General features: G+C 32.3%; 1 protein-coding gene across 1 annotated transcript in view; it reads left to right on the top strand.

The window, feature by feature from the left end:
• The window catches only part of STXBP5L (syntaxin binding protein 5L), a 429,885-nt gene that overhangs the window by 213,710 nt on the left and 188,588 nt on the right, over nucleotides 1–27,587 (top strand). Inside the window, exons 8-9 of the mRNA XM_045902962.2 lie at nucleotides 10,141–10,224; nucleotides 14,999–15,122. Coding sequence (XP_045758918.1) covers nucleotides 10,141–10,224; nucleotides 14,999–15,122 — 208 coding nt within the window. The remainder of the gene's footprint in view (nucleotides 1–10,140; nucleotides 10,225–14,998; nucleotides 15,123–27,587) is intronic.

Consider the following 27,587-nt stretch of genomic DNA (forward strand, 5'->3'; position numbering starts at 1 on the left):
AAGAGCATTTGGGACATAATGAAATGTGGAATATATATGTAATTAGAGTCCTGGAGGAAGAAAAAGAGAATGTGACAGCAGCAACATTTGAAGAATGAATGGATGATAATTTTTCAAACTGATGACAGATACCAAAATCTAAGATGCACTACAGACTCAAAGAAAGCTTAACAAAAAGTAAATTTCACCTAGGCATATCAAAGACAAAGAATAATCTTAAAAGCAGAGTATAGAAAAAAAAAAAAAAGACTAACAGCAGACATCTTAAAAGAAAAATGGGAAATGAGGACAATTGAGTGATCATTTCAAGGTACTGACAGAAAAAAACACCTACAGAAAAAAATTCTATGCTCTACAAAAATACCCTTAAAAAACATATCATGAAATTATAGCAACTTAACATAATTTGCAATAATAAATAGCAAATCTGCTCTAATGAAAAAACTATAATTCTCTATGGGAATGAAATTGATTATAAAAGAACACAGCTGTAGGAGGAATAAAGAACAATTATGGGTAAATCTAGGGAATATTTTATAAAAATAGTAATTACTTCTGGGAGTATAATACATTGAAAAATAATATACATTTAAGTTAAAAATAGTCAAAAGTGGGGATAAAATCTGTTGAATCAAAGTTCCAAGGTCCTTATAGCTTCCAAAAGGTAACACAAGTACTAATTTATATTATAGTTTGATAACTCATAAAAACATTTTATATTCATGTAGGTAATAAAGAATAATAAATATATGGATATGGATAAGTTAATAGGGAACTGAGATAACAAAAAATTATTAACCCAAAAGAAAACAAAAAATGAAAAAATAACATTAAACAGATTGGGCAAATATAAAATAAGCAGATAGATTTGCTCTAAAGTATGACAGCAATTATATTAAATGTAAACAAATAGGCTAAAGATAGTAATTTTCAGACTGTGTTAAAATAGTGATATGTTGTTACAAGAGACACATTTTTAATCTTAAGGTTATAGAAAAGCTGAACGTAAAAGGATAGGAAAAGATATAGCATGCATACCCTAAGCAAAAACAAAAACAAAAAACTGGTGTGGCTATAGTAATATCAGACAAAGTTAGATGCCTTAGTTCAGGTTGCTATAACAAAAATACCATAGATTGGATGGCTTAAACAATATTTATTTCTCATAGTTCTGAGGCTGGAAAGAGCAAGATTAAGGCACTAGCAGATTTGGTGTCTAATGAGGGTCCAGATTCTAGATGGCCTTCTTCATAGTGTGTCTTCACACAGTAAAAAGGAAAAGAGAACTTTCTAGAGTCTCTTTCATAAAGGCACTGCTCCTCTTCTTTAGTGTGCCACCTTTAAGATCAAATCACTTGCCAAAGTTTCCACTTCCTAATTCCACCACAAATCTAAGGAGCAAAAGTAAGCAAATAAAGAAGTAATTAGTGAGGTTAAAGAAAATCTGAACATGATTAACCAACATAATTGACATATATAGCACATTACACCCAACACCTGCATACCATACATTATTTTCTAGTGTACATGGTGTATTTACCAAAATTGTACATTTGTTGAGCCATAAATCCTGTTTCAACAAATTTCTTGGGATTATAATATTCAATATATTCTCTAACCTGGAGAATTTAGCAAGATTGTTAATAAAATATAAATAGGAAATCTCCTAAATGCTTAGTAATTAAGCACTACACTTCTGCATAACTTATGTCAAAGAAGAAATCAGTATCAAAGGTAGAATATATTTTAAGTTAAATTACAATAGAACTATGATATGTCAAAAACTTGTGGAATGTAGCTAAAGCTGTGCTTAGGGGAAATATATAGCTTGTGTTAAGATTTTTTTTAAAGTGAAGAAAAGCTGTAAATCAATGATCTTAGTGTAAAAATAGAAAAATACTGAATTAAACTCAAAGAAACTAGAAGAAAGATAATAAAGATGTGATGGTTAATTTTATGTGTTAACATGACCTGAACTGTGGAGTGTCCAGAGATTTGTTCAAATATTATTCTGAGTGTTTCTATGAGGATGTTCTGGATGAGATTAACATTTAAATAAGTAGACTGAGTAAAGTAGATTGCTCTCCATAATGTGGGTGGGGCTCATTTAATCAGTTGCCTGAATGTGTTCCCTCTCTTGCTGTGTCTCTCTCTGTCAAATAAATAAATAAAATCTAAAAAAAAAAAAAGGAATCAAAGAGAAGACAAAAAGGAATACGACAACTTTGCATTCATCCCAGGAATACAAAATTGTTTTAACTTTTCAAAATCAGTGGATATATTCAATGTGCTGAATGGGAGAAATACGTAGCCAAGAATACTTTATCCAGCAAGGCTGTCATTCAGAATAGGAGGATAAAGTTTCCCAGACAAGCAAAAACTAAAGTTCGTGAACACTAAACCAGCCCTGCAAGAAATAATAAGGAGGACTCTTTGAGTGAGGAAAAAGAAGACCAAAAGCAACAAAGACTAGAAAAGAACAGAGAAAATCACCAGGAACACCAACTTTATGGGTAAAACATTGGCACTAAATTCATATCTTTGAATAACCACTCTGAATGTAAATAGACTAAATGCTCTAAACAAAAGACATAGAGTATTAGAATGGATAAAAAAAAACAAGATCTACCTATATGCTGCCTAAAGTGATTCATTTTAGACCTAAAAACACCTGCAGATGGAAAGTGAGGGGATACAGAGCCACCAATCATGCTAATGGACATCAGAAGAAAACTGGAGTAGCCATACTTACATCAGACAAACTACATTTTAAAACAAAAACTATATGTAACAAGAGACGAGGAAGGGCATTATATCATAAGGGGTATATCCATCAAGAAGATGGATAATATTGTAAATATTTATGCCCCCACCTTGGGAGCATCCAAATATATAAAACAATTAATAATTAGCAAAAAAAACTCATTGATAATAATACAATAATAGTAGGGGACTTTAACACCCCACTTACATCAATGGACAGATCATCTAAGCAGAAAATCAATAAGGAAAAATGCTTTGAATGACACACTGGATCAGATGGACTTAACAGGTATATTCAGAGCATTTCATCCTAAAGCAGCAGAATACACGCTCTTTTCGAGTGCACATGGAACATTCTGCAGAATAGATCACCTACTGGGTCACAAATTAGGCCTCAACAAGTACAAAAAGATTGAGATTATACCATGCATATTTTCAGACAACAACACTATGAAACTTGAAGTCAACCACAAGAAAATTTGGAAAAATCGCAAATACATGAGGGTTAAAGAACATCCTACTACAGAATGGGTTAACTGGGATATTTAAGATCAAATTAAAAAGTACATGGAAACAAATGAAAATGAAAACACTACTATCCAAAACCTTTGGGATGCAACAATGGCAGTCCTAAGAGGGAAGTATGTTGCAATACAGGCCTTACCTCAAGAAGCAAGAAAAGTCTCAAATATACAACCTAACCTTAGCCTAAAGGAGCTAGAAAAGGAACAACAAATAAAGCCTAAATCCAGCAGAAGAGGGGAAATAATAAATATTAGAGCAGAAATAAATGATGTATAAACAAAAAAAAATCAGTAGAACATATCAACAAAACTAAGAGCTGGTTCTTCAAATGAATCACTAAAATGGATAAACCCCTAGCCAGACTTATCAAAAAGAAAAGAGAAAGGACCCAAATAAGTAAAATCACCAATGAAAGAGGAGAAATCACAAACAACACCACAGAAATACAATTACAAGAGAATATTATGAAAAATTATATGTCAACAAATTGGGCAATCTGGAAGAAACGGATAAATTCCTAGAAACATACAGAAATGGATAAATTCAGGGCGCCTGGGTGGCTCAGTCGGTTAAGCGTCTGCCTTCGGCTCAGGTCATGATCCCGGAGTCCCGGAATCGAGTCCCGCATCGGGCTCCCTGCTCAGCGGGGAGTATGCTTCTCCCTCTGACCCTCCCCCCTCTCATGCTCTCTCTCTCTCATTCTCTCTCTCAAATAAATAAAAAATCTTTAAAAAAAAAAAAAAGAAAGAAATGGATAAATTCCTAGAAACATACAAACTACCAAAACTGAAACACGAAGTAGAAAATTTGAACAGACGGATAGCAAGCAAAGAAATTAAATCAGTAATAAAAAAAAATCTCCCAACAAACGAGAGAGAGAGGTATTTAATAATTAAAGAGAGAGAGTGAAAGAAACCATAAGAGACTCTTAACAATAGAGAATAAACTGAGGGTTGATAGAGGGAGGTGGTGTGGGGAGATAGGCTAGATGGATGATAGCTATTAAGGACCGCACTTGTTATGATGAGCACTAGATATTGTATGTAAGTGATGGATCACTGAATTCTACTCCCAAAACCAATATTGCACTGTATGCAATTTAAATTTAAATTTTATTTGAATTTAAATAAAAATTTTAAAAAATCAATGGAATTTTCATATTTACAAATATGGAGAAAAAAGTATATGACAATAAAAAGATAGAGAAGTATTTGATAAAAATCAACTTCCCTTTGTGATAAAAATTTGTTACACTAAAAGAAAGGAACTTTGTTAATCTGAACTTTATTTACCCAGAACTATGAAAATATCCTCCTTAATGATGAATTAATTAGCTTTACTCCTGCATTCTGAAATGAGACAAAGATGCCTATCATACTCCTATTTAACACTGTACAGCCATTAACAATATTAGTTATTAAAAAAAGATGAAAAGGAATTGGAGCTTTGATATGCAGCTTATGGAAATCAAAATTGGTACAACCGCTTTGGAAAACTGCTTGGCAGTTACTTATTTAAGTTAAACATATCCTTACTCCATGAATCAGTATATACCTGACAGAAACTCATTATATTCTCTAGAAGACATATACAAATTTGTTCATAGTAATGTTATTATATCACCTGTAAAATGAATAAACTGTGGTATTGTCATACCCAAACAATGAAATACTATTACAATAATAAAAGTGAATGAATTACTGCTATAAATATCATGTTTAGAAATAGGAGCAGGACAGAAAAGGATAATTGTATAAAAGGATAAATGTATAATTCCACTCATATAAAATTCAAAAACAGACACCAATAACCTATAGTTAGAAGGCTGTAGTTACTTTTAGAAAAGAGGATAGGGTGCCTGGGTGGCTCAGTTGGTTAAGCGACTGCCTTCAGCTCAGGTCATGATCCCAGGGTCCTGGGATCGAGTCCCGCATCAGGCTCCCTGCTCTGCAGGAGGCCTGCTTCTCCCTCTCCCACTCCCCCTGCTTGTGTTCCTTCTCTCGCTGTGTCTCTCTCTGTCAAATAAATAAATAAAATCTTAAAAAAAAAAAAAAGAAAGAAAAGAGGATAAAAAGAAGATGGGAATGTTGATTGGTTAAGGGTATGAAATAGGCTTCTGTGTATCTTGTATTTTTTTTTCTATTTCTTGTTTTTTTATTATATTTTTTGACCCAGGTAGTAGTTTCACAGGTATATTCAACTTCATAATTCATTAAAGACATCTATAATTTGTGTGCTTTTCTCTATGTATTCTTCAACAAACATATTTATTAAAAAACACCTACTCCTGATAAAAGAAATTTATTTTAAAAAATTTTTCTTCTTTTCGTATGCATTTATAAAATAATAAATTTCCCTCTTGAAGTTTTAATATAAGGCATTCTTGTTCAGTTCTGTTTCATACTTTTCCTTATAATTTCTTCTTTGACCATAATTACTTTGAAGTATATTTTTTATTTCCCAAAATATTTTTGTTAATGACTTCAAATATTACTTCATAGATTTTAGGGAATATAGTATCTGTGATTTTGATTTTGTGGTATTTAATAATTAATTTCACAGATATTTATCAGATACCTATTTTCTTCAGATACTGTTCCAGGTCCTGATGATATAGTAATTAGGAAGTCACCTTACTTCTTTGCCTTCACAATACTTGAATTCTATTGTGAGAGGTAAATTTTTGAAATTATATATATATTATATGAGTATAATATATAATTATGTAAAAATATATGTAATATATTTTTGTGACCTAGGTGATACCCATGTTTTGGTGTGGTCAGACATGATTGCAGAGTGATCTTGTTTTTGTCTTAATTATGGTCACAGAGTGACCTTGTCAGATGTCTCCTGGATATCAGGAGCTGCTTTTCTCTTTCTCAATTCTCTAAGTGATTCTAATATTTTTTCATACTTCCTATATCATAATATTGTATAGTTATCTCAATAATGTATGACATTTTGAGGTTAAGTAGTTTATATTTTGTTATTTACTGTGGTTATTGCTAGTAATGTTTTATAAACAAAACAACTAATATCTTTCAGATGTTTCTATGAAAAAATATAATAGGATTTTAGATTTTTATTTCATTACATCTTAGGGCTCAAATTTTGAAAGGTCATATTATTCATTCTCTTGCTAAGTGAAACTTAGCAAACTTTTTAGACTTACAAATCTTTCCCTGGATTCCATAGGAATTGGTTTAATGATACATCATTTTCTCTAGTATGTAAAAAAGAGCTGACTTGAAGTTAAAATGTATAAGAGTACAGTATTTATGATGTTATATAAATTTTATTTTATTTTGTTTTATTTTAACAAATATTTTTGAAGTTTACACTTAATTTTGACTTTTTGAATTTAGCAAGTCATTATGCCATTTAACTTAGTATGTAAAGAAGCTCAATGTTTTTGTCAAATCAATTTTCAAATTTATTATATGTGATTTAATAATGAAAACTTTCTTTTTTATTTTAGCCATTCTGACAGGTGTAAAGTGATATCTTATTGTGGTTTTGATTTGCATTTCCCTGGTGATTAGTGATGTTGTGTACCTTATCATGTGTCTGTTGGCCATCTGTATGTCTTTTTTGGGAAAATGTCTATTTAGGTCCTCTGCCCATTTTTAATCAGATTATTGTGCCTTTTAAATTTATATTTAATTCTTTTTTTATTTTATTATGTTAGTCACCATACAGTACATCATTAGTTTTTGATGTAATGTTCCATGATTCATGATTTGTGTATAACACTCAGTGCTCCATGCAATATGTGCCCTCCTTAATACCCATCACCGGGCTAACCCATCCCCCCATCCCCTCCCCTCTAAAACACTCAGTTTGTTTCTCAGAGTCCATAGTCTCTCATGGGTCGTCTTCCCCTCCGATTTCTCCCCCTTCATTTTTCCCTTCCTTCTCCTAATGTGCTCCATGCTATTCCTTATGTTCCACAAATAAGTGAAACCATATGACAATTGACTTTCTCTGCTTGACTTATTTCACTTAGAATAATCTCCTCCAGTCCCATCCATGTTGATGTAAAAGTTGGGTATTCATCCTTTCTGATGGCTGAGTAATATTCCATTGTTTATATGGACCACATCTTCTTTATCCATTCATCTGCTGAAGGGCATCTTGGCTCTTTCCACAGTTTGGCTATTGTGGACCTTGCTGCTATGAACATTGGGGTGCATATGGCCCTTCTTTTCACTACATCTGTGTTTTTGGGCTAAATACCCAGTAGTGCAATTGCTGGGTCATAGGGTAGCTCTATTTTTAATTTTTTGAGACACCTCCACACTGTTTTCCAAAGTGGCTGTACCAACTTGCATTTCCACCAACAGTGTAGGAGGCTTCCCCTTTCTCCACAACCTCTCCAACATTTGTTGTTTCTTGCCTTGTCAATTTTTGCCATTCTAACTGGTGTAAGGTGGTATCTCAATGTGGTTTTGATTTGTATTTCCCTGATGGCTAATGATGATGAACATTTTTTCATGTGTCTGTTAGTATTTGTGTGTCTTCTTTGGAGAAGTGTCTGTTCATGTCTTCTGCCCACTTTTTGACTTGATTATTTGTTTTTTGGATGTTGAGTTTGAGAAGTTCTTTGTAGATCTTGGATATCAGCCCTTTGTCTGTAGTGTCATTTGCAAAAATGAAATAAAAGGTATCCAAATTGGCAAAGAAGAAGTCAAACTCTCTCTCTTCACAGATGACATGATGCTTTAAGTGGAAAACCCAAAAGACTCCACCCCCAAATTATTGTGCTTTTTAAAAAAATATATTTATTTGAGAGAGAGAGAGCATGTGCAGTGGGAAGGGGCAAAGGGAGAGGGAGAAGCAGACACTCTGCTGAGCAGGGAACCTGATGTGGGGCTTGACCCCAAGACCCTAAGATCATGACCTGAGCCAAAGGCAGACACTTAACCAACTGAGCCACCCAGGCACCCCTTATCAGATTGTTTTTTGGTGTTGAGTTGTATAAGTTCTTTATATATTTTGGATATTAGCCCCTTATCAGATATATCTTTTGCAAATATCTTCTCCCATTCAGTAGGTTGCCACTGAAAATTAAAAATAGAAATACCATATGATTCAATAATTCCACCACTGGGTATTTACCAAAAAAACCCCCCACAAAAACACTAATTCAAAAAGATATATGCATTCCTATGTTTATTGCAGTATTATTGACAATAGCCAAGATATTGAAGCAACCTAAGTGTCCATCAATAGACAAAAGGATAAGGAAGATGTGGTGTATATACACAATGGAACATTATGCAGTCATAAAAGAAGGAGATTGTTACATTTGTGACAATGGATAGACCAGTAGGGTATTAAGCTAAGTGAAATAAATCAGATTAGGAAAGACAAATATGATTATTTTCATATGTGGAATCTAAAAAAACCAAATTAATAAACAAAAAACAGAATCTATAAGTACAGAGAACAATTGATGGTTGCCAGAGGAGAGAGGGGTAGGGAATGGGCAAAATGGGTGATGGGGAGTGGGAGATACAGACTTCCAGTTATGGAATGAGTAAGTCCCAGGAATAAAAGGCACAACATAGGGAATATAGTCAATGATACTATAATAAAGTTGTATGGTGACAGATGGTGGCTACACTTGTGGTGAGCATAGAATAACATAAGAGTTGAATCACTGTGTTGTACACCAGAAACTAATATAGCATTCTGGATCAACTATACTCAAAAAAATTTTTAGTTAAAAAATAAAGATAAAAAATAATAAAAATAAAATCCTTAAATATGTTATAGCTTCAAAAATATACATTGATTTCATGACCTGTTGAAATTTTTAAATTTCCTGTTAAAACTAGCTCATTTAGTTTTGTCATTTTTTTGTGTCCTGTTATAAAATGTTGAGGTAAGTGATTAGGTCTCAGGATGCTGTATAGGAGTAGCTTATAACCACCACTCTATTTTCTATTTTTACCACTAGTGTTTTGGAATTATTGAAACAGTTTTATGCACAGTATAAGAATTTTCATCAGAGAAATACTACTAATGGATTTCAAGAAAATCATCTGAAAGCAGATTCATGGGCAATATTATCATTATTTGAACACTGGCCTCTTTTTATCCTTTCTGTTTTTTTAAACTAATGATAGAGTAAATTTAACAAAATATAACTACAAATAATAAGTCAGAATTATATGATATAAAAATCATCAGCATGGCTAGCAGTATTTCACTGAGTCTTGAATATGATCATCTATTAATCATTATCTGCTCTCAAATACTTCTATTTTAAAATGAAACCATGTATTTTATTGTCTTATTTATTGATTTATAAATATCGACCATTTTTAATGATGTGAATCTCTAGAATACCTTGTGAACTTCTGAGGGTTCATAAATCAGTTTAAAATATGGACATAAGTCAAAGAGAAAATAGGACTTGATATAAAGAAATTAGAAGCCAAATTTGTGGCCATACTTTTTAAGTGCATAGGACTGAATTGCATATACATTGGTTATTAAACTTATCCCATTTCATCCTTTATTTCATCTTCATTTTCTATCCCATTTTTCTTTTGTTCCAATTTTTCTTATTTATTTTTGCATTCATATATATATATACATGTTCCCTCAATTTCTCTTGGAAATTGGGAGTGAGGACGATTTCATTGGTAAATATTTATTGAAGTAGAGTTTGCCATTTTTTTAAAATGTAGGAAATCTATATTCAGGTTCTGGAAAAATTGGCATTCTAAATAAAATTGTATTATGTGATATGATTTTACTTTATTGTATTAACATTAAACTTTATTCGGAGCAAGTTAAAATTGTTAGAATTATAAAAATGATTATTCTAATGTTTTCCAGCTGCTGATAGGTTATGAAAATGGTACTGTAGTATTCTGGGACTTGAAATCTAAAAGAGCAGAACTAAGAGTTTATTATGATGAGGTAAGTGACTTCTACTGAAATATTTGAAAAGAATATTATGACTTTGTACCTGTTTTCTACTTGTAAGCTTTGTATATTACCAATACTTTTATCATTGAGTAACTGGGTCTGACCCAGTGTCTCATACTTCGTGTTGGCATTTGCCCAAGTTCCAACTCTGGATCATTCTCCTGAATGAGAATTCTGCCTTGATTGACTATTTTTGGGCCCTTTCTGGCATCTTAATATACATTGATGCTTATTACTTATCCTTTTCCTTCCATTAGGTTACATGGTTATTATGTCTTGCCTCATTATCCTTAAGATCTCTAAAACATTATTCACACCTGTCTTAGAAAATTCTTTTTCTGTGACAGAAAATTTAAGAGGTCAGTTCGAAAGGCCTTATCTCAGAATAAAGATTGATTTTGTAAATAGTACTACTTAATAATAAGGGTAAGATCTTAAAGTGAGTTTTATTGTACATAGTTGAGATTTGGTTAGGTTTTTATTTTAGTTGTTCCAAGGTTGATTCTAGGCCATTAAGGATATCCCCCTTCAGAAGAAGTTAATGTGAAGATAGCCTGGGGCAAAAAGTGAAAAAGGGTAATTACCTCTTATAGTTTTGGGAGTAAAGGTGATCATGTAAGCTCTAAATTCAATTTTAAAAATGGTGGAGTAGGGAGAGATAGGAAGAAAATACAGTCAATAATCATTATCTGGTATCACCTGCACTTATATGAGAAGAATGCAGAATTTAAGGCAACACTGATATAAATAGAAAGAAAAAATTTTTAAAAAACAACACATTTCTTTGTGTGCTACCTCCCATCCCCTCATAACAGTTGAATTTTTTAGTTTTGGTGCTTAAAGATATATGCCTTTGGGTATCTCATAGCTATACACACCCCCAATTCATTTCTTAATAGTTCTGGCAAACTAAGATTTTATGGTATATATAAGATACTTCTCGTAGTGACAAACAGTTCAGGGGTAAATGATATAGCAACTGGGTAATTTGGTCATTGGTGAAAAATACTGTCTGGCAGGTGATGTCTTACAATTATGCTCTTTGTGATGAACTTCTAGGGCATCTTGAATCATAAGGAAAGAAGGTCCTGGGAAGCTAAGCTAGATTTTTCTTTTATTAAATATACAAAGTACAAAGATGATATTAGATTCCTCTCTCAAAACTAGTAGCTAGATAAGAGTACAAATATTATCTGAGTATTTAGCCAGTTGGAAATAGAGTAGGTTATCTAAAAAGGAAATCCAGAGGTTTTTTTTTAACCTAAAACATTGTAGAAGAAAGACTTCTAATCTTAAAAAGTGAGCAAAAATAATTTTGCAATGTAGTGTTTAAATAAGCATTAGCAATTTTAAGTCGAGTACTACACTATATCTACTTTATACCTAGAAATAATTTTAAATATTGACTTATACATGTATATATGCATATAATCTATTTACTTTGATGCATAGTTATATATCCTGTCATTTTAATGGAGATAGTTATATACATTATTTTACTGCCAAACATTTAAAACTTTCCTTAGCACTTTACCTCTGATATTTAGAAATAATTCTTAATACTATTATGAAGTGGTTTCTATTAAGTTATCAAAGATCTCTTGATTACTATACATAGTGATCCCTTCAGAGTCTTTTAAGTTCCTCATTAAACCTGTGTCTTTACATCAGCCCCTCCTTCCTAAAATGGTTTCTTCCCTTGTTTTTGTCTTTCTACCTCATTTTTCACCCTTCCTTTCTCTATCACTGATTCTTTCCTTACTTTCCTTTAAATTATAGATACTCTTCAGGATTTTATGTCTTCACCCTCTTCACTTCACCTCCAGTTTACATTTATATCTTCTCCCATCATTTCAAATATTAATTTTATTCTAATAAATTTAAAATCCTTGGATCTCTCACCTTTACCTTTCTCCTGACCTCTTGATCTGTGTATCTAAAAATCTGTTGCATAAGCCCAGATAAATATCTCATTGGCACTGAATTTACACTTCAAGACCTAAACCTTGTTCTGTGTTCTCTTTTTCAGTTTTTAAATTTTGATTATTTATTTGTTTGTAACCCTCAGAGTCATATTTGATCCTTTCTTCTCTGTATATCATATGCTATCAGTTTTATAGTCTCTTAATTCTGTTTTTATGTTGTCTCTCATTCATTTCTTCTTTTTTCATTCCCACATTCAATTGTCTAGTCTAGGTTGTTATGTTTTTCCTAAAAGACTATGGTAGCCTTTTAACTAATTGCTTTTCCTCTGATATCTTACCTTTTCAGTATATCTTTCACTAATAAGATTATCATTTTAAGCCATAGGTCATGTAATTCTCTGTCTCAGAACCTTTGAATGGCTCCCAATTATCAACAATACAAAGGCTTTATTACTTTACATGAGATTCAAGGCCCTGATGTTATTTTTTCCTTTAGTTTAATGCAGTGTATCCTATACACTCCTCACACTTCAGACATATTACTGTCTCCTAAACGTATTATTTCCTACCTTCAAGCCTTTGCTCAAGCTAATTCCTCACCATAAACTCCCTTCTTTCCTCTTTTGTGTATCAAAATCCTATTAAACTGTAGCCACTGTAAAACTATTTCAACTACCAGAGTAGCACCTTGAATAGCCATGGGTGAATTGAAAGTTTTGTTTTGTAAATCCAAGATAATTTTCATGTAAATAACTACATTAATTTACATATTAGCTATGAAAGTTTTATTTTATTACATTAATATTTCTAAATAATGTCTCACAGAGAAAACTCTCAGTTTGATATGAGGATAGCCTTTTAATTCCTTCACTAGATGCTGTTTTTCTTTTTTTCATATTGGTACCCAGCTTTTTAGGTTTCCTTTCTCTTTTTTGTTTTGGAGAACCTCCATCACAGCCGCTGAGTTGACCAAACCAGCTAGTGTTTTATCTTCCATATTTTGTTTTCTATCTTTTAAAATTCTTCTTGAATTGGTTGTATTTGTGTGGTTTTTTTTAGTAAACCCTTAAAGTTGTTTTTTAAGAAAGGGGTAAGGTATAATGAAATTAAAAGAATTGGATGGTTATCCATTAAATCTATTCAAATGCCAGCTCTTCAGTAATACTCTGACACTCTCTAATAACAAGCTGGTTTTATATGCTTACTCTTTTGTACAATAAGTATACTTCTTTTATGGTACTTATTTTGCTTTTGTGTTGTAGCTGTTATTTTTCTATTTGTCTTCTCTAGTAGGTAGAAATTCAGTAAGATAGGAAGAAGGGTTAGGGCTGGAGACTTTCTCTATGCCCACACCATTCATAGCAAAGCAGTCTGAGAACTTTAAATTGACTGAGGTTCATCAAGTTAACACATAGAAGAAGCCTGAAGTGGCATTTCCCTTGAGCCACCTACAAAAGTGAGAATAAGCAAATAAGAAGATGACAAGTGTTTTCTTTCTGTCTCTACTGAACCCTGGCAAAAAAAAAAGTCTTTACCTAGTAATAAAGACCAGAGTGAGAGAAAACATAAGCCCAGGGTTTCATGTTATCTGTTTCATTTAATTAAATCTTACTTATCTTGAGATACAGCTCATATCCTACATCCTTTATGATATGTCTAATGATTACTCTAGCCATCAATTATCTGTAACTCTAATAATACTTCTTATTTAGAAAACAAATAATAGTTTTAAACACATATCTTAGGTTAGTATATCGTATATATATACATATATATATATGTATATATATAAACTAAATGTTAGAAGTTCCAAAAAATAACAATTATTAATTAATATTTATTTCAGTCTTCCCTATTTTGCAGTTTTGAAAGTTCCTTTAAGTAAAGGGTAATGTTGTATATATCTGTTCAGCTTTTATGTCTACTAGGGCTTCTCTCATTGTGATTAACACATTATTGAAAGGCTATATAAACTTTATGATTTAGAAAGAATACAAGGTGTGGAAATATGTGATGACATTAATTATTCATTCAACAGATATTGAGTATCTACTTTATGCAAGGCACTGTGCTACCACTGGGAATAAAACAATATATGAAAATGGAATAATTACTTTTTTATGTAATTCAAATCTTCAGAGTAAACTTATAAAAAAGTTTTGAATCTTCTTGCTTAAACCCTAAATTGCCAAGTTAATTTAAAAATATATGTTAGGGGCAATATGGTAAAATGATTGAGAATATGGGTTTTGTAGTTAGATAGACATTGGCTTTGAATTGTGTGACCTGAGCACATATATCAGTTTCTGTAGGCCTATTTCACCATGTGCAAATTGGAAAAAATAATACCTGCTTTATAAAATTAATAGTTAATATCGGTACTTTGCCAAGGGGTCTGGCACATAGTAAGCCCTCAGCTGGTAGCTCTTAGTGTAAATTGTTATTTAAATTGGCGACTTTAAGTGGAAGTAAGCCTCTACCTTTCCAGAGATTATCTTCTGATAACCTTGCTTTTACTTCTATATAAATAATTTTTCAAAGGATCATATAGGATACAGGGAGGACATAGAATTTACAACAAAAAGCTCTAGGCTATAATGATATTATGAAATGTACTTAACTTTTCTTTATCTCAGGAGATGAGTTTTTATAGTCTTCTATAAGCCTATAGAGGATTGAAGCCAAAGATAGTATGATCTGGGTCAGAACAATTATGTATGTTTCTTAAGTATTGTTGCTATAATAATTTTATCTCAGAATATTTTTCCTTTGGAATATAGAATGCTATAACATATCAACTTTTTTCACCCTCTACTTGTTTTTAATTGCTATTTCATTAGGCTATCCATTCAATTGACTGGCATCATGAGGGCAAACAATTCATGTGCAGCCATTCAGATGGTAGCTTGACCTTATGGAACCTGAAAAGCCCAAGTCGTCCCTTCCAGACCACAATTCCACATGGTAAGGTGTATGCTTTCAAAAGAAATAAACTCTGAAAATACAGTGCCTTGACTTGACGTACAACAGGTGTTATCAGTGTGTTTGGAAGAAAGTGATAGGATGTAGCTTCTGATTCTAAATACCTCTTTGTATCTCCTTCAGATCCCCACATTTTACCCCAAACTTTCTGTACTTCCCCTCTCCCTGTTTATCCACTTTCCTACTTTGTGATACTTACATATAGACCTTTCCAACCAAAAATTGGATAATGTATGATTGATGTATCTGAAGCAGTCTTCAGGGTTAAGGAGGTAGTGAGAATGACATTATATAGATCTGACTTTCAGACCTAATTCCTATACTGTTTTGGCATTTTCTAGATTCTCTCATTTATTTCCATTTCTACTATTTGATTCCACCAAATATGAGAACTATGGCTTTTACTGTGTATTTCTTATTATCTTCCTTATCAAAAGGAAGTATTTAAGGTTTATGTTCTACCTGTCTACCTAACTGAAAAAAATAAAAAGTTCAAATGAATGAGTATCTTTTATTCAGATGATCATATTATTTCTGAGAATATTAGTGGTAATCTGAGTTCCATATTTTCCTCTTACCATTGTTTTTTTGTGAGAATAGAGAAGTCAAAACCTAGCAGTTAATCAAACACATTCTATTTTATAATTTCTGAGCACTTATTGTAGTATCACATTTATAAAATTTAGTATTATGTTTTTTATAATTGGTGACCCATAAATCACAAGATGAAATTATTCCATCTTGTGTTGGTCTGCCCTTTTTTGTACCATGCTCTTTTTTGTTGCATGCTCCACCTTCAAATGTTTAAATTATTACAACATTTAACCTAGCAGCTTTAGAGATTACTTTGCTTTTACACACTTAGTTTGAGATGCTTCATTTAAAGATTGCCATTATGGAAACCTTGGATAGGTATTTGCTATACATCCCACTCAGATAGAATTATTTGTTTCTATGATGAGTTTAGTTCCTCTGTCCACCCCCTACCCCCATTCCTTATGCCTTTTATTTGTATGTGTATTATATGATTTATTCATAAATTTTCTACTTCTATTCTTCTCAACAGTCAACTTCTATACAAATTCTTTTTGGCTTGATTGGATATTTGATGCTTTCATATGTTTCACCATATCCATATTTATCAGTTTGGGTTGTTTTCTATACACTTGACCCGTGAACAATGTGGGGGATGGGGCACTGATCCTCAAGCAGTTGAAAATTTACATATAACTTTTGACTCCTCCAGAGTCAACAGCCTACTGTTCACTAGAAGCCTTACTGATAAACATAGTCAATCAACACATATTTTGTATGTTATGTGTCATATACTGTATTCTTACAATTAAGTAAGCTAGAAAAAAGAAAATATTATTAAGAAAATAATAGGAAGAAAAAATACATTTACAGTACTATATTTATTTAAAAAAATCTATTCATTTGAATTAGTATCTTTGTATTCTTTGGCTAAATACCTAGTAATGTAACAGCTGGATTGTAGGGTAGTTCTATTTTTAACTTTTCGAGGAAACTCCATATTGCTTTCCAGAGTAGCTTGTACACCTGAAACTAATATTACACTGTATGTTAACTAACTAGAATTTGAATAAAAACTTAAAAAACTATGTATAGGTGGACCCATACAGTTCAAACCCATGCTGTTCAGGGGTCAACTGTAATTCTGTTTTCCTGTTGAAAGAGATGAAATTCTGTTCACGGGTTGTTGAAAACATCAGCATCTGTGTCTCATAATATATAGAGCAGATTAAATTCCTGCTGCCTCATGATGATTTGAAGCAAATATCAGTGATTTTGACATATTCTTCAGGTTCATTCTGTTACATTTCATTTCAGCTATTTTTATTTTAGAAAATAAAAATTTTTCTAAGTAGTACTTTAGCTGTATCCTGTAAGTTTTGATATTAATTTTATTAAAAATGTGTAATATTCATTAATATTTAGTTTGAGGTATTTTCTAATTTCTATTATAATTTTCCATTGACCTATGAGTTAGACATTTGTTTTCTAATTTCTAAAAAATATGTTTTGTTATAGATTTTTAAATTAACTGTAGTCAGAGAACATGGCATGATACTAGTTCTACAAAATTTACTGTGATTTGCTTTAAATTAGACATACACAATTAATTGCCATGAAGTTCCAATTATGCTTGAGAAGAATGTACATTTCCTGTTACACAAAGGTCAAACTTGAAATTGTGTTTTCTTTGTACTATCAATCTTTGCTTAGTTTTTTTTTTAAGATAGCTGCTATTTTTTTTATTTAAATTCAATTAGCCAAGGTATAAGTACATCATTAGTTTTTGATATAATGTTCAATGATTCATAGTTCAGCCTAACACCCAGTGCTCATCATATCACGTGCCCTCTTTAATGCCCATCACCCAGTTACCCCTTCCCCCACCCAACTCCCTTTCTGCAACCCTCAGTTTGTTTCCCAGAGTCAAGATTCTCTCATGGTTCGTCTCCCTCCCTGATTTTTTATTGTTTGATTTTTCAGTTTTGAGAGAGAGAAGTTAAAATCTCTATTACTATGGATTTTTCCCTGTAATTTTGTTCATTTCTGTTTTATATACTTTTTAAATCAAGTAGGTCAAGGTGGTTGATAGCATTAATCAAATCCTTGGATTTTACTGATATTTGACTAATGCTATCAATTTCTGAAAGTGGTATTAAAATTTCCTAACAATTGTAGAATTATCTACTTTTCACTTTATTTCTGTCTTTTTGTTTCATGTATTTTTGAGGCTTAATTGTTAGGCATCCATTAGGTTTTCCATAGAGAGCATATAGTCAGGTCTTTTTTATTCAGTTTTATAACATTTAGTTGGAGTGTTCAGTCTATTAATATTAAATGTAATTACTGATGGAAATGGATTTAAGTATACCAAGTTACTGTTTGTTTTCTGTTGGTCCAGTCTTTTGTTGTTGTTGTTCCCTTTTTCTCTCCTTTTTGCCTCTGGATTATTTGAAAGTTTTTATTAGAATTCCATTTTAATTTACATTTAGGCATTTTATCTTCAGACCTTTTATTTTGGTCAGTTACTCTAGGGATTATAGTATACTTCCCTAACTTTTCAGTCTGTTAGAGTTAACATTGTAGCACTTCACAAAAAAAATGTAGAAGCTTCATAATCCTATATATTTATTTACTTTTATTTACTTTTGCAGTAGTTATATGTATTACTTCTAAATACATTGTTATAATTTTTGCTTTAAGTAGTCTTAAGTATTTTTTAATTAGAAGGAATATATTCTTTTGTGTTTTATAATTTCTCTTAATATAATTTTATATTTATGAATTTTTATGATTTCATTTGTTCTTGAAGATACAGGAATATCATTTATCATTTCACTTAGCTTTCCTTTAAAAATTCCTCTTTTTTGCTTTTATTCTTGAGGGACATTTTTGCTGGATGTAGATTTCTGAGTTCACAGTTTGTATGTGTGTATGTTGTTTTTAAGTTGCTACACACTTTAAAAATATTCCACTATTTTCTGGTTTACATAGTTTCTGAGTGAGAAATGTGTGGTGTTTTGACTTTTGGTTCCCCTGTGTATAATGTGTCATTTTCCCCTGGCTACTTTCAAAATTTTGTAACTTTTATTTCCAACAATTTGACTATGATATGCCTAGTTTGTTTTCTTCAAGTTCATTCTATTTAGGGTTCTACTGAGCTACAGAGCTTCTTACATTTAGAAATTTGTATCTTTCATAAAATTGGGGAACATTTCAGCTTTTTATTTTTTCAAATATGTTTTTCTGCTCCAACCTCTCTCTACCTCTCTTTCTGGGACACCAGTTACCTGTCTGGTAGAATTTTTGGTATTGTCTCACATGTTTCTGAGCCTCTCTTTTTTTGTTGTTGTTAATCATTTTTTTCTCTGAATTTCAAATTGGATAATTCACATTGATCTATCATCAATTTAACTGCCTTTTTCCTCTGTAATTTTCATTCAGCTATTAAACCCTTAAGTTATTTTTATTTCAGATATTTATTCCACTTGCTACCTTTTTATATTTTCTATTTTTCTGATGAGATTTCCTCTTTTCATTATGAGTCCTTTCCTTCCTTTTCTCTTTCCCTTCCCCTTTCGCTCTCCACATTGAGCTTAGTTATAATTGCTGCTTTAAATCTTTGTTTGATGATACCAAAATCTGCTTCGCCTTGATGTTGGCCTCTGTTCATACGAATGGCTCACATTTTTCTGCTTCTTCACATATCTAATAATTGGAAATGTATATTATGGATATTATGTTGTATATACTATAGAATATACTTTTGTTACCCAATTCCTCCCTAGCCATATGTCTTCTAAACTGGGGAACCATATCTAGATTCATTATTTTTCTACAAATCAATATTTTCTATACTACAAAAGTAGGCTTTGTCTGAAACTCAGATTATTGAACAGTAGTGGGAAAAGAGGGAGGGTGACCACAGATGAGTTTACTTTAGTACCTATTTCACTTGAGATTAGCACTGTGGTGACATTGCCCTTGTTGTAGCTGGTTTTCACTAGTATTAGAGACATTATTTTTCTTTCACAGTAAATTTTAATGGTTTCAAATACTTATTCTTCAATTATAATGCCTTCAGCTAAACACACACATACACACACACATGGAATCTACACACATGATCTTAAACCAAATCCCATGTAATACTTAATAGTGACATTGTTGTTCAGAAACAGGACAGAGATGTCAACAACTATCACTGTTATTTAACATTTTCCTGAAAATATTATCCAATGTATTTAGACTTGAAAAGGAAATATGATATTTAAAAGTTTAGAGAGTTCAAAATTATAATTACTTTTTTGGTAATGTAATTGCACAACTAAAAAATAAAAACTAATTAGGAATACTATTGAGTATAACATGAGAACTCTATACAAAACAAAATACAATGGGTGGATAAAACCATTTAAAAAAATAGCATCCATAAAAATACCTGGATATAAACCTTAAAATAACAGTGAGGTATTATTTCTGCTAAAGGACATAAAGAAGACTGAATAATGAAAAAATACCCTATGTCTGCATGGGTAGATTCATTATTATAAAGATGTTAGCTCCCCCCATATTAATTCAAAATTCACTTTGTTCCCAAGAAAAATAACAGGTTTTAAAAATTAGACAAGGTTATGTGCAGCAAAAATAAACATGAAAATAAGAAAAAATATTTGAACAAGGAGTAATGGTCAATTATAGGCAGTTTGGAAGGTTAGATGCCCTAAACAATTCTTGCTGAAATAAATACTTACTGAAATGAAATAAATTTATTTTTTAATATGTCATTGAGCTAACAACCACAAAAACAAGGTAAACTAAGATCCCAAAAAACATTGTTAAACTAGAAATGCTGAGAGATAAATGGTAAAGATAGAATTTGTATTTTTTTAAAAGATACTGTTTATTGATTTGAGAGAAAGAGAGAGTAAGCGTGAGCAGAGGGTGGAGCGGGGAGAGGCGGGGCAGAGAGAGAGGGAGAAGCAAACTCCCCACTGAGCATGGAGCCTGACATGAGGGCCTCATCCTAGGACCCTGAGATCATGACCTGAGCTGTAGTCAGACGCTTAACCGTCTGAGCCACACAGGCACCCCTTGTCTGCAGTTTTATGCTACACTTCAGAGAACTTAAACTTCTTTTAAAAAAATACAAATTTATTGAAATATAATTCTCAGTTCACTAAAGTGTACAATTCAATGGTTTTAGTATATTCAGAGTTATGCAACCATCAACACAATCTAATTTTAGAATATTTTGTCATCCCCAAAAGAAACGCCATACTCATTAATAGTCATCCCATCCCTACTCCTCCAGCATTATTAGGCAACCACTGGCCTTCTTCTGTCTCTATAGATTTGACTGTTCTGGACATTTCATATAAATAAACTCATACTAAATGTGGTCTTTCATGACTGGCTTTTTTCACTTAGCATAATGTTTTCAAGGTTCATCCATGTCATAGCAAGTCTAACTATTTCTGGTGAATAATATTCCATTGTGTAGATATACCGCTTTTATCTACTCATCACTTAATGGACATTTGGGTTGTTCTTATATTTTGATTATTCTGAATTATTCTGCTGTGAATGTATATGTACAACTTTTGTGCCAGCCTATATTTTCATTTCTCTTTGGTATATATCCAAGAATGGAATTACCGGATCATATGACAACTCATATTTAACATTTTAAGGAACTGCCAAATTGTATTCCAGAGTCCTCAGGCTTTTACATACTCACAAGCAATATTAGGTTTCCAACTTCTCCACATCTTTATCAACATTTGTTAATATCTATCTTTTATTATAGCCATCCTAGTAGATATGCGGTAATAGCTCCTTGTAGTTTTGATTGGCATTTCCCTAATGAATAAAGATATTTAATATCTGTTCATGTGCTTATTTTCATTTCTAATATTCTTTGGAGAAAGTTGAGTTCCTTTGCTCATTTACAAATTGGGTTTTTTTTTTATTTAATTTAATTTTATTGTTATGTTAGTCACCATACAGTACGAAAACAATGAATCATGGAACACTACATCAAAAACTGATGGTGTACTGTATTGTGACAAATTGGGTTTTTTAAAATTATTATTATGGAGTTGTAGCAGTTCATTATATAGTCGACCCTTGAACAACACAGGATTTGGGGTGCTTACCCTCTGTGTAGTAGAAAATTCACATATAACTTTTTTTAATTGAAGTATAATTAACATACAATATTATATTAGTTTCAGGTGTACAGCATAGAGATTCAACAACCCTATATGTTATGCTGTGCTTACCATAGTAAGTGAAGTTATCATCCATCACCATACAAAGTTATTACAATATTATTGACTATTTTCCCTTTGTTATACTTTTCATCTTCATATTTATTTTATAACTAGAAGTTTGTACCTCTTAATCTTTTTTTATCTATTTCACCTATCCCCCACCCAACTCCCCTATGCTCCCCATCAGTTCTCTGTATTTCAATCTGGGTTTGAAATACCATATGAAATCATATGGTATTTGCCTTTCTCTGTCTGACATTTCACTCAGTATAATACTGTCTAGGTCTATCCACATTGTCACAAATGGCAAGATATGATTTTTTTTTATGGTTGAGCAATATTCCATTGTGTGTGTGTGTGTATGTGTGTACACACAAAATCTTCTTTATCCATTCATCTATGGATGAACACTTCCATTTTTTTTTTTTTGGCTACTGTAAATAATGCTGCAATAAACATAGGGGTGCATATATCTTTTTGAATTAGTGTTTTTGTTTTCTTTGGGCAAATACTGAGTAGTGGGATTACTGGGTTATATGATATTTCTATTTTTAATTCTTTGAGACATCTCCATGCTGTTTTCCATGGTGGCTGCACCAGTTTACATTCCCACCAACAGTGCACTAGGGTCTCTTTCCCTCCACATCCTTGTTATTTCTTGTCTTTTTTATTCTAACCATTTTGACAGGTGTAAGGTAACATCTTATTGTGGTTTTGATATGCATTTCTCTGAAAAGTGATGTTGGCTATCTGTATGTCTTCTTTGGAAAACGGACTATTCAAGTCCTCTGCCTATATTTCAATCAGATTGGGGTTTTTTTTGGTGTCAAGTTGTATAAATTCTTTATATATTTTGGATATTAACCCTTATCAGATATATCATTTACAAATATCTTCTCCCATTCAGTAAGTTGCCTTGTCATTTTGTTGGTGGTTTCCTTCAATGTACAGAAGCCTTTTATTTTGGTGTGGTCCCAATAATTTATTTTTGCTTTTGTTTCTCTTACCTAAGGAGACGTACCTAGAAAAATGTTGGTAAAGCCAATGTCAAAGAGACTACTGCCTATATTTTCTTCTACAAGTTTTATGGTTTTGGGTCTCACATTTAGGACTTTAATCCATTTTGAGTTTATTTTGTTTATGGTATAAGAAAATGGTACAGTTTTATTCTTTTGCATGCTGCTGTTAAGTTTTCCTAACATCATTTTTGGAGACTGTCTTTTCCCCATTGGATATTCTTGCCTCCTTTGTCATAGATTAACCGACTATATAAGCATGGGTTTATTTCTGGGCATTCAATTCTGTTTGATTGGACTGTGTGTCTCTTTTTGTGCCAATACCAGACTGTTTTGATTACTACAGCTTTGTAGTAAATCTTGAAATCTGGAATTGTGATACTTCCAGCTTTGTTCTTTCTCAAGATTGCTTTGGCAAGTCAGGGTCTTTTGTGGTTTGATACAAATTTTAGGATTATTTGTTCTAGTTTTGTGAAAAATGCTGTTGGCATTTTGATAGGGATCATATTGAATTTGTCAATTCCTTTGGGTAGTATGGACATTTTAATGATATTCTTTCAATCCATGAGCAGGGGATACCTTTACATTTGTTTTCATCTTTAATTTCTTTCATCATGTTTTATAGTTTTCAGAGTACAGGCCTTTCACCTCCTTGGTTACATTTATCCCTAGGTATTTCATACTTTTCAGTCCAATTGGAAGTGGAATTGTATTTATTTATTTATTTTTTTGCTACTTCATTATTTGTGTATAGAAATGCAACAGATACTTGTATATTAATTTTGTGCCCTGCAACATTACTAAATTCATTTATTACTTCTAATAATTTTTTGGTGGAGGCTTAGGATTTTCTGTCATGGCATCTGCAAATACTGACAGTTTTACTTCTCCCTTCCCAGTTTGGATGCCTTTTATTTCTTCTTACTGTCTGATTGCTGCAGCTAGGACTTCCAGTACTGTGTTAAAAAGTGGCAAGAGTGGACAGCCTTGTCTTGTTCCTGATCTTAAAAGAAAAGCTTTCAGTTCTTCACCATTGAGTCTGATGTTACCTGTGGTTTTTGTTTTATATCGATTTTATAATGTTGAGGTATGTTCCCTCTAAACTCATTTTATTAAGAGTTTTCATCATGAATGGATGTTGAAATTTATCAAATAATTTTTCTGCATCTATTGAGATGATCATATCATGTTTATCCTTCATTTTGTTAGTGTGATATATCATATCACATTATTTGCAAATATTGAACCCTCCTTGCATCCCTGGAATAAATTTCACTTGATTATGGTGACTGATCCTTTTAATATATTGTTGAATGCAGCTTGTTAATATTTTGTTGAGTTTTGCATCTGTGTTCATCAGGGATCTTGCCCTATAGTTTTCTTCTTTGTAATGTCTTTGTCTGGTTTTGTTATCAAGATATGGCTGACTTCATAGAATATTTAAAAGTTTCCCTTTTTCTTCTTTCTTTTGGAATAGTTTGAGAAGAAGAGATATTAACTCTTCTTCAAATGTTTGGTAGAATTCACCTGTGACTCAATCTGGATGTGGACTTTTGTTTATTGGAAGTTTTTTTGATTATCTGTTGAATTTCATGACTAGTAATTGATCTGTTTAGATTTTCTATTCCTTCCTGATTCAGTTCTGTAAATTTCTATGTTTCTAGGAATTTATTCATTTCAAGTTTGTCCACTTTATTGACATATGATTTTTGTGGTAGTTTCTTAGAATCTTCTCTATTCCTTCAATTTCAGCGGTTATTTCTCCTCTTTAATTTCTGATTTTATTTATTTGGATCTACGCTTTTTTTGGTTTTGATGAGTCTGACTAAAGGTTTATCAATTTTGTTTATCCTTTCAAAGAAACAACTTTTAGTTTCATTGATTTTTCTGTTGATTTTTTAGTCTTATTTCATTTATTTCTGCTGTTATCTTTATTATTCTCTTCCTTTTACTAACTTTGGGCTTTGTTCTTATTTTCTAGTCCTTTTAGGTGTAGGATTAGATTGTTTATTGGAGATTATTTTTGTTTCTTGAAGTAGGCCTGTATTGCTCTAAATTTCCCACTTAGAACTGTTTTCACTGCATCAAAGATTTGGACCACTGTTTTTTCATTTTTATTCCTCTACATTTTTCTTTTTAGAGAGAGCAAGCATGAGTGAGGAGTAGGGGTAGAGGGAGAGGGAGACTGAGAATTCCCAACAGGCTCCATACCCAGGACAAAGACCAGTGCGAGGGCCAATCTCATAACCCTGAGATCATGACCTGAGCCAAAATCAAGTCTGATGCTTAACCAACTGAGCTGTCCTGGTGCCCCCATGTACTCTTTAATTTTCTATTTGATTTCTTCATTGACCCATTGGTTGTTAGTAATATGTTGGTAGTCTCCTTGTGTTTAGGTTTTTCCATTTCTTTTTTCTTGTGATTGTCTTGTGGTTTCATACTGTTGTGGTCAAAAAGGATGTTTGATATGATTTCAGCAATCTTACATTTTTTGAGACTTGTCCTGTGGCCTAACGTGTGATCTATCCTGGAGAATGTTTCACGTATACTTGAACAGAATGTGTATTCTGTTGTTTTGGGATGGAATGTTCTGCATATTTCTGTTAAGTTATTCAAAGACACCATTTCCTTATTGCTTTTCTGCCTAATCTATCCATTGATGTAAGTGGTGTGTTATAGACCTCTACTATTATTGTATTGCTGTCAATTTCTCCCTTTATGTGTGTTAATATTTTTGTTTTATGTTTTTGGTGCTCCAATGTTGGCTACATAGATATTTACAATTGTTATATCCTCTTGTTGTATTAACCCCTTTATCATTGTATAGTCCCCTTGTCTTTTGTTACAGTTTTTGTTTTAAGGTCTATTTTGTTTGATATAAGTATTGTTACCCCATTTTGGTTTTTTTTCACTTTCATTTACATCATCTTTTTCCATCCTTTCACTTTAAGTCTGTATGTGTCTTTAGGTCTGAAGTGAGTCTTTTGTAGGCCACATATAGATGGTTTGATCTTGTATTTTTATTTATTCCACCACCCTATGTCTTTTTTTTTTTTTAAGATTTTATTTATTTACTTGACAGAGGGATAGCGAGAGCAGGAACACAGCAGGGGGAGTGGGAGAGGGAGAAGCAGGCTTCCTGCCAAGCAGGGAGCCCGATGCGGGGCTCGATCCCAGGACTCTGGGATCATGACCTGAGCCGAAGGCAGACGCTTAACGACTGAGCCACCCAGGCGCCCCACCCTATGTCTTTTGATGAAGGCATTAGACCATTTACATTTAAAGTAATTATTGTACTGTTGATATTTTGTCAATTGTTTTCTGGTGATTTTTGTAGTTCTCTTTTCATTTCTTTTTCTCTTGCTCCTTTGTAATCAGTATCTTTCTTTAGTGTTATGATTGATTTTCTTTCTCTTTATTTCTTGTGTATGAATTACAGGTTTTTGGTTTGTGGTTACCGTGAGTTTCATATATAACATTCTAAGTATATAGAAGTGTATGTTAATTTGATGGTCATTTAAGTGTGAATACATTCTAAAATAACTTTATTTCTCCCTTCACATTTTATGTATATCTTATCATAATTACATCTTTTTATTTTGTGTACCCCTTAACTAATTTCTTAGATATAATTAACTGTATTATTTTTTTCTTTTAACCTCAAACTAGCTTTATAAGTGATTGCTCTATTATCTTTACTTAATGTTTGCTTTTACTCATGACATATTTTTTCCTTTTGTGATTTTCTTACTTCTAGTTATGGCCTTCTCTTTTCCACTTAAAGAAGTTCCTTTAACACTTATTGTAAGGTCAGTTTAGTGGTGATGACCCTTTAACTTTTCTTTGGGAAATTCTTATTTCTCCTTCAATTCTGAATGATAACCTGCTGGATAGAGTATTCTTGGTTGCAGGTTTTTTCTCTTTTCAGCACTTTGAATATATCATGCCACTCTATTCTGGCCTGCAAAGTTTCTGTTGAAAAATCACTTGATAGCTTTATGGGACTTCCTTTGCACATAACTATTTGCTTCTCTCTTGCTGCTTTTAAAATTCTATCTTTAATCTTTCTTTTTCCTTTTTTTATTTCAATTTTTATTTAAATTCTAGTTCATTAAAATAAATGTAAAATTGGTTTCAGGTGTAGAATTTAATGATTCGGATGCCTGAGTGGCTCAGTTGGTTGGGCGACTGCCTTCAGCTCAGTTCATGATCCTGGAGTCCCGGGATCGAGTCCCGCATCGGGCTCCCTGCTCAGCAGGGAGTCTGTTTCTCCCTCTGACGCTCCCCCATCTCATGCTCTCTCTGTCTCTATCTCATTCTCTCTCTCAAATAAATAAATAAAATCTTTAAAAAAAAAAGAATTTAATGATTCATCACTTACATATAACACTCAGTGCTCATCACAAGTGCCCTCCTTAATACCCATCACCCATTTAGCCCATCCTTCACCCACCTCCCTCCATCAACCTTCAGTTTGTTTTCTATAGTTAAGAGTCTTATGGTTTGCCTCCCCCCTCTCTTTTTTTCCCTATGTTCATCTGTTTTGTTTCTTAAAATACACATATGAGTGAAATCATATGTTATTTGTCTTTCTCTGACTTCTTTTGCTTAGCATTAATACA

This window comes from Mirounga angustirostris, unplaced genomic scaffold, assembly GCF_029215605.1.
Source record: "Mirounga angustirostris isolate CCGP_5_RB_7025 unplaced genomic scaffold, mMirAng1.0.hap1 SCAF_1, whole genome shotgun sequence".
Taxonomy (NCBI): Eukaryota; Metazoa; Chordata; class Mammalia; order Carnivora; family Phocidae; genus Mirounga; species Mirounga angustirostris.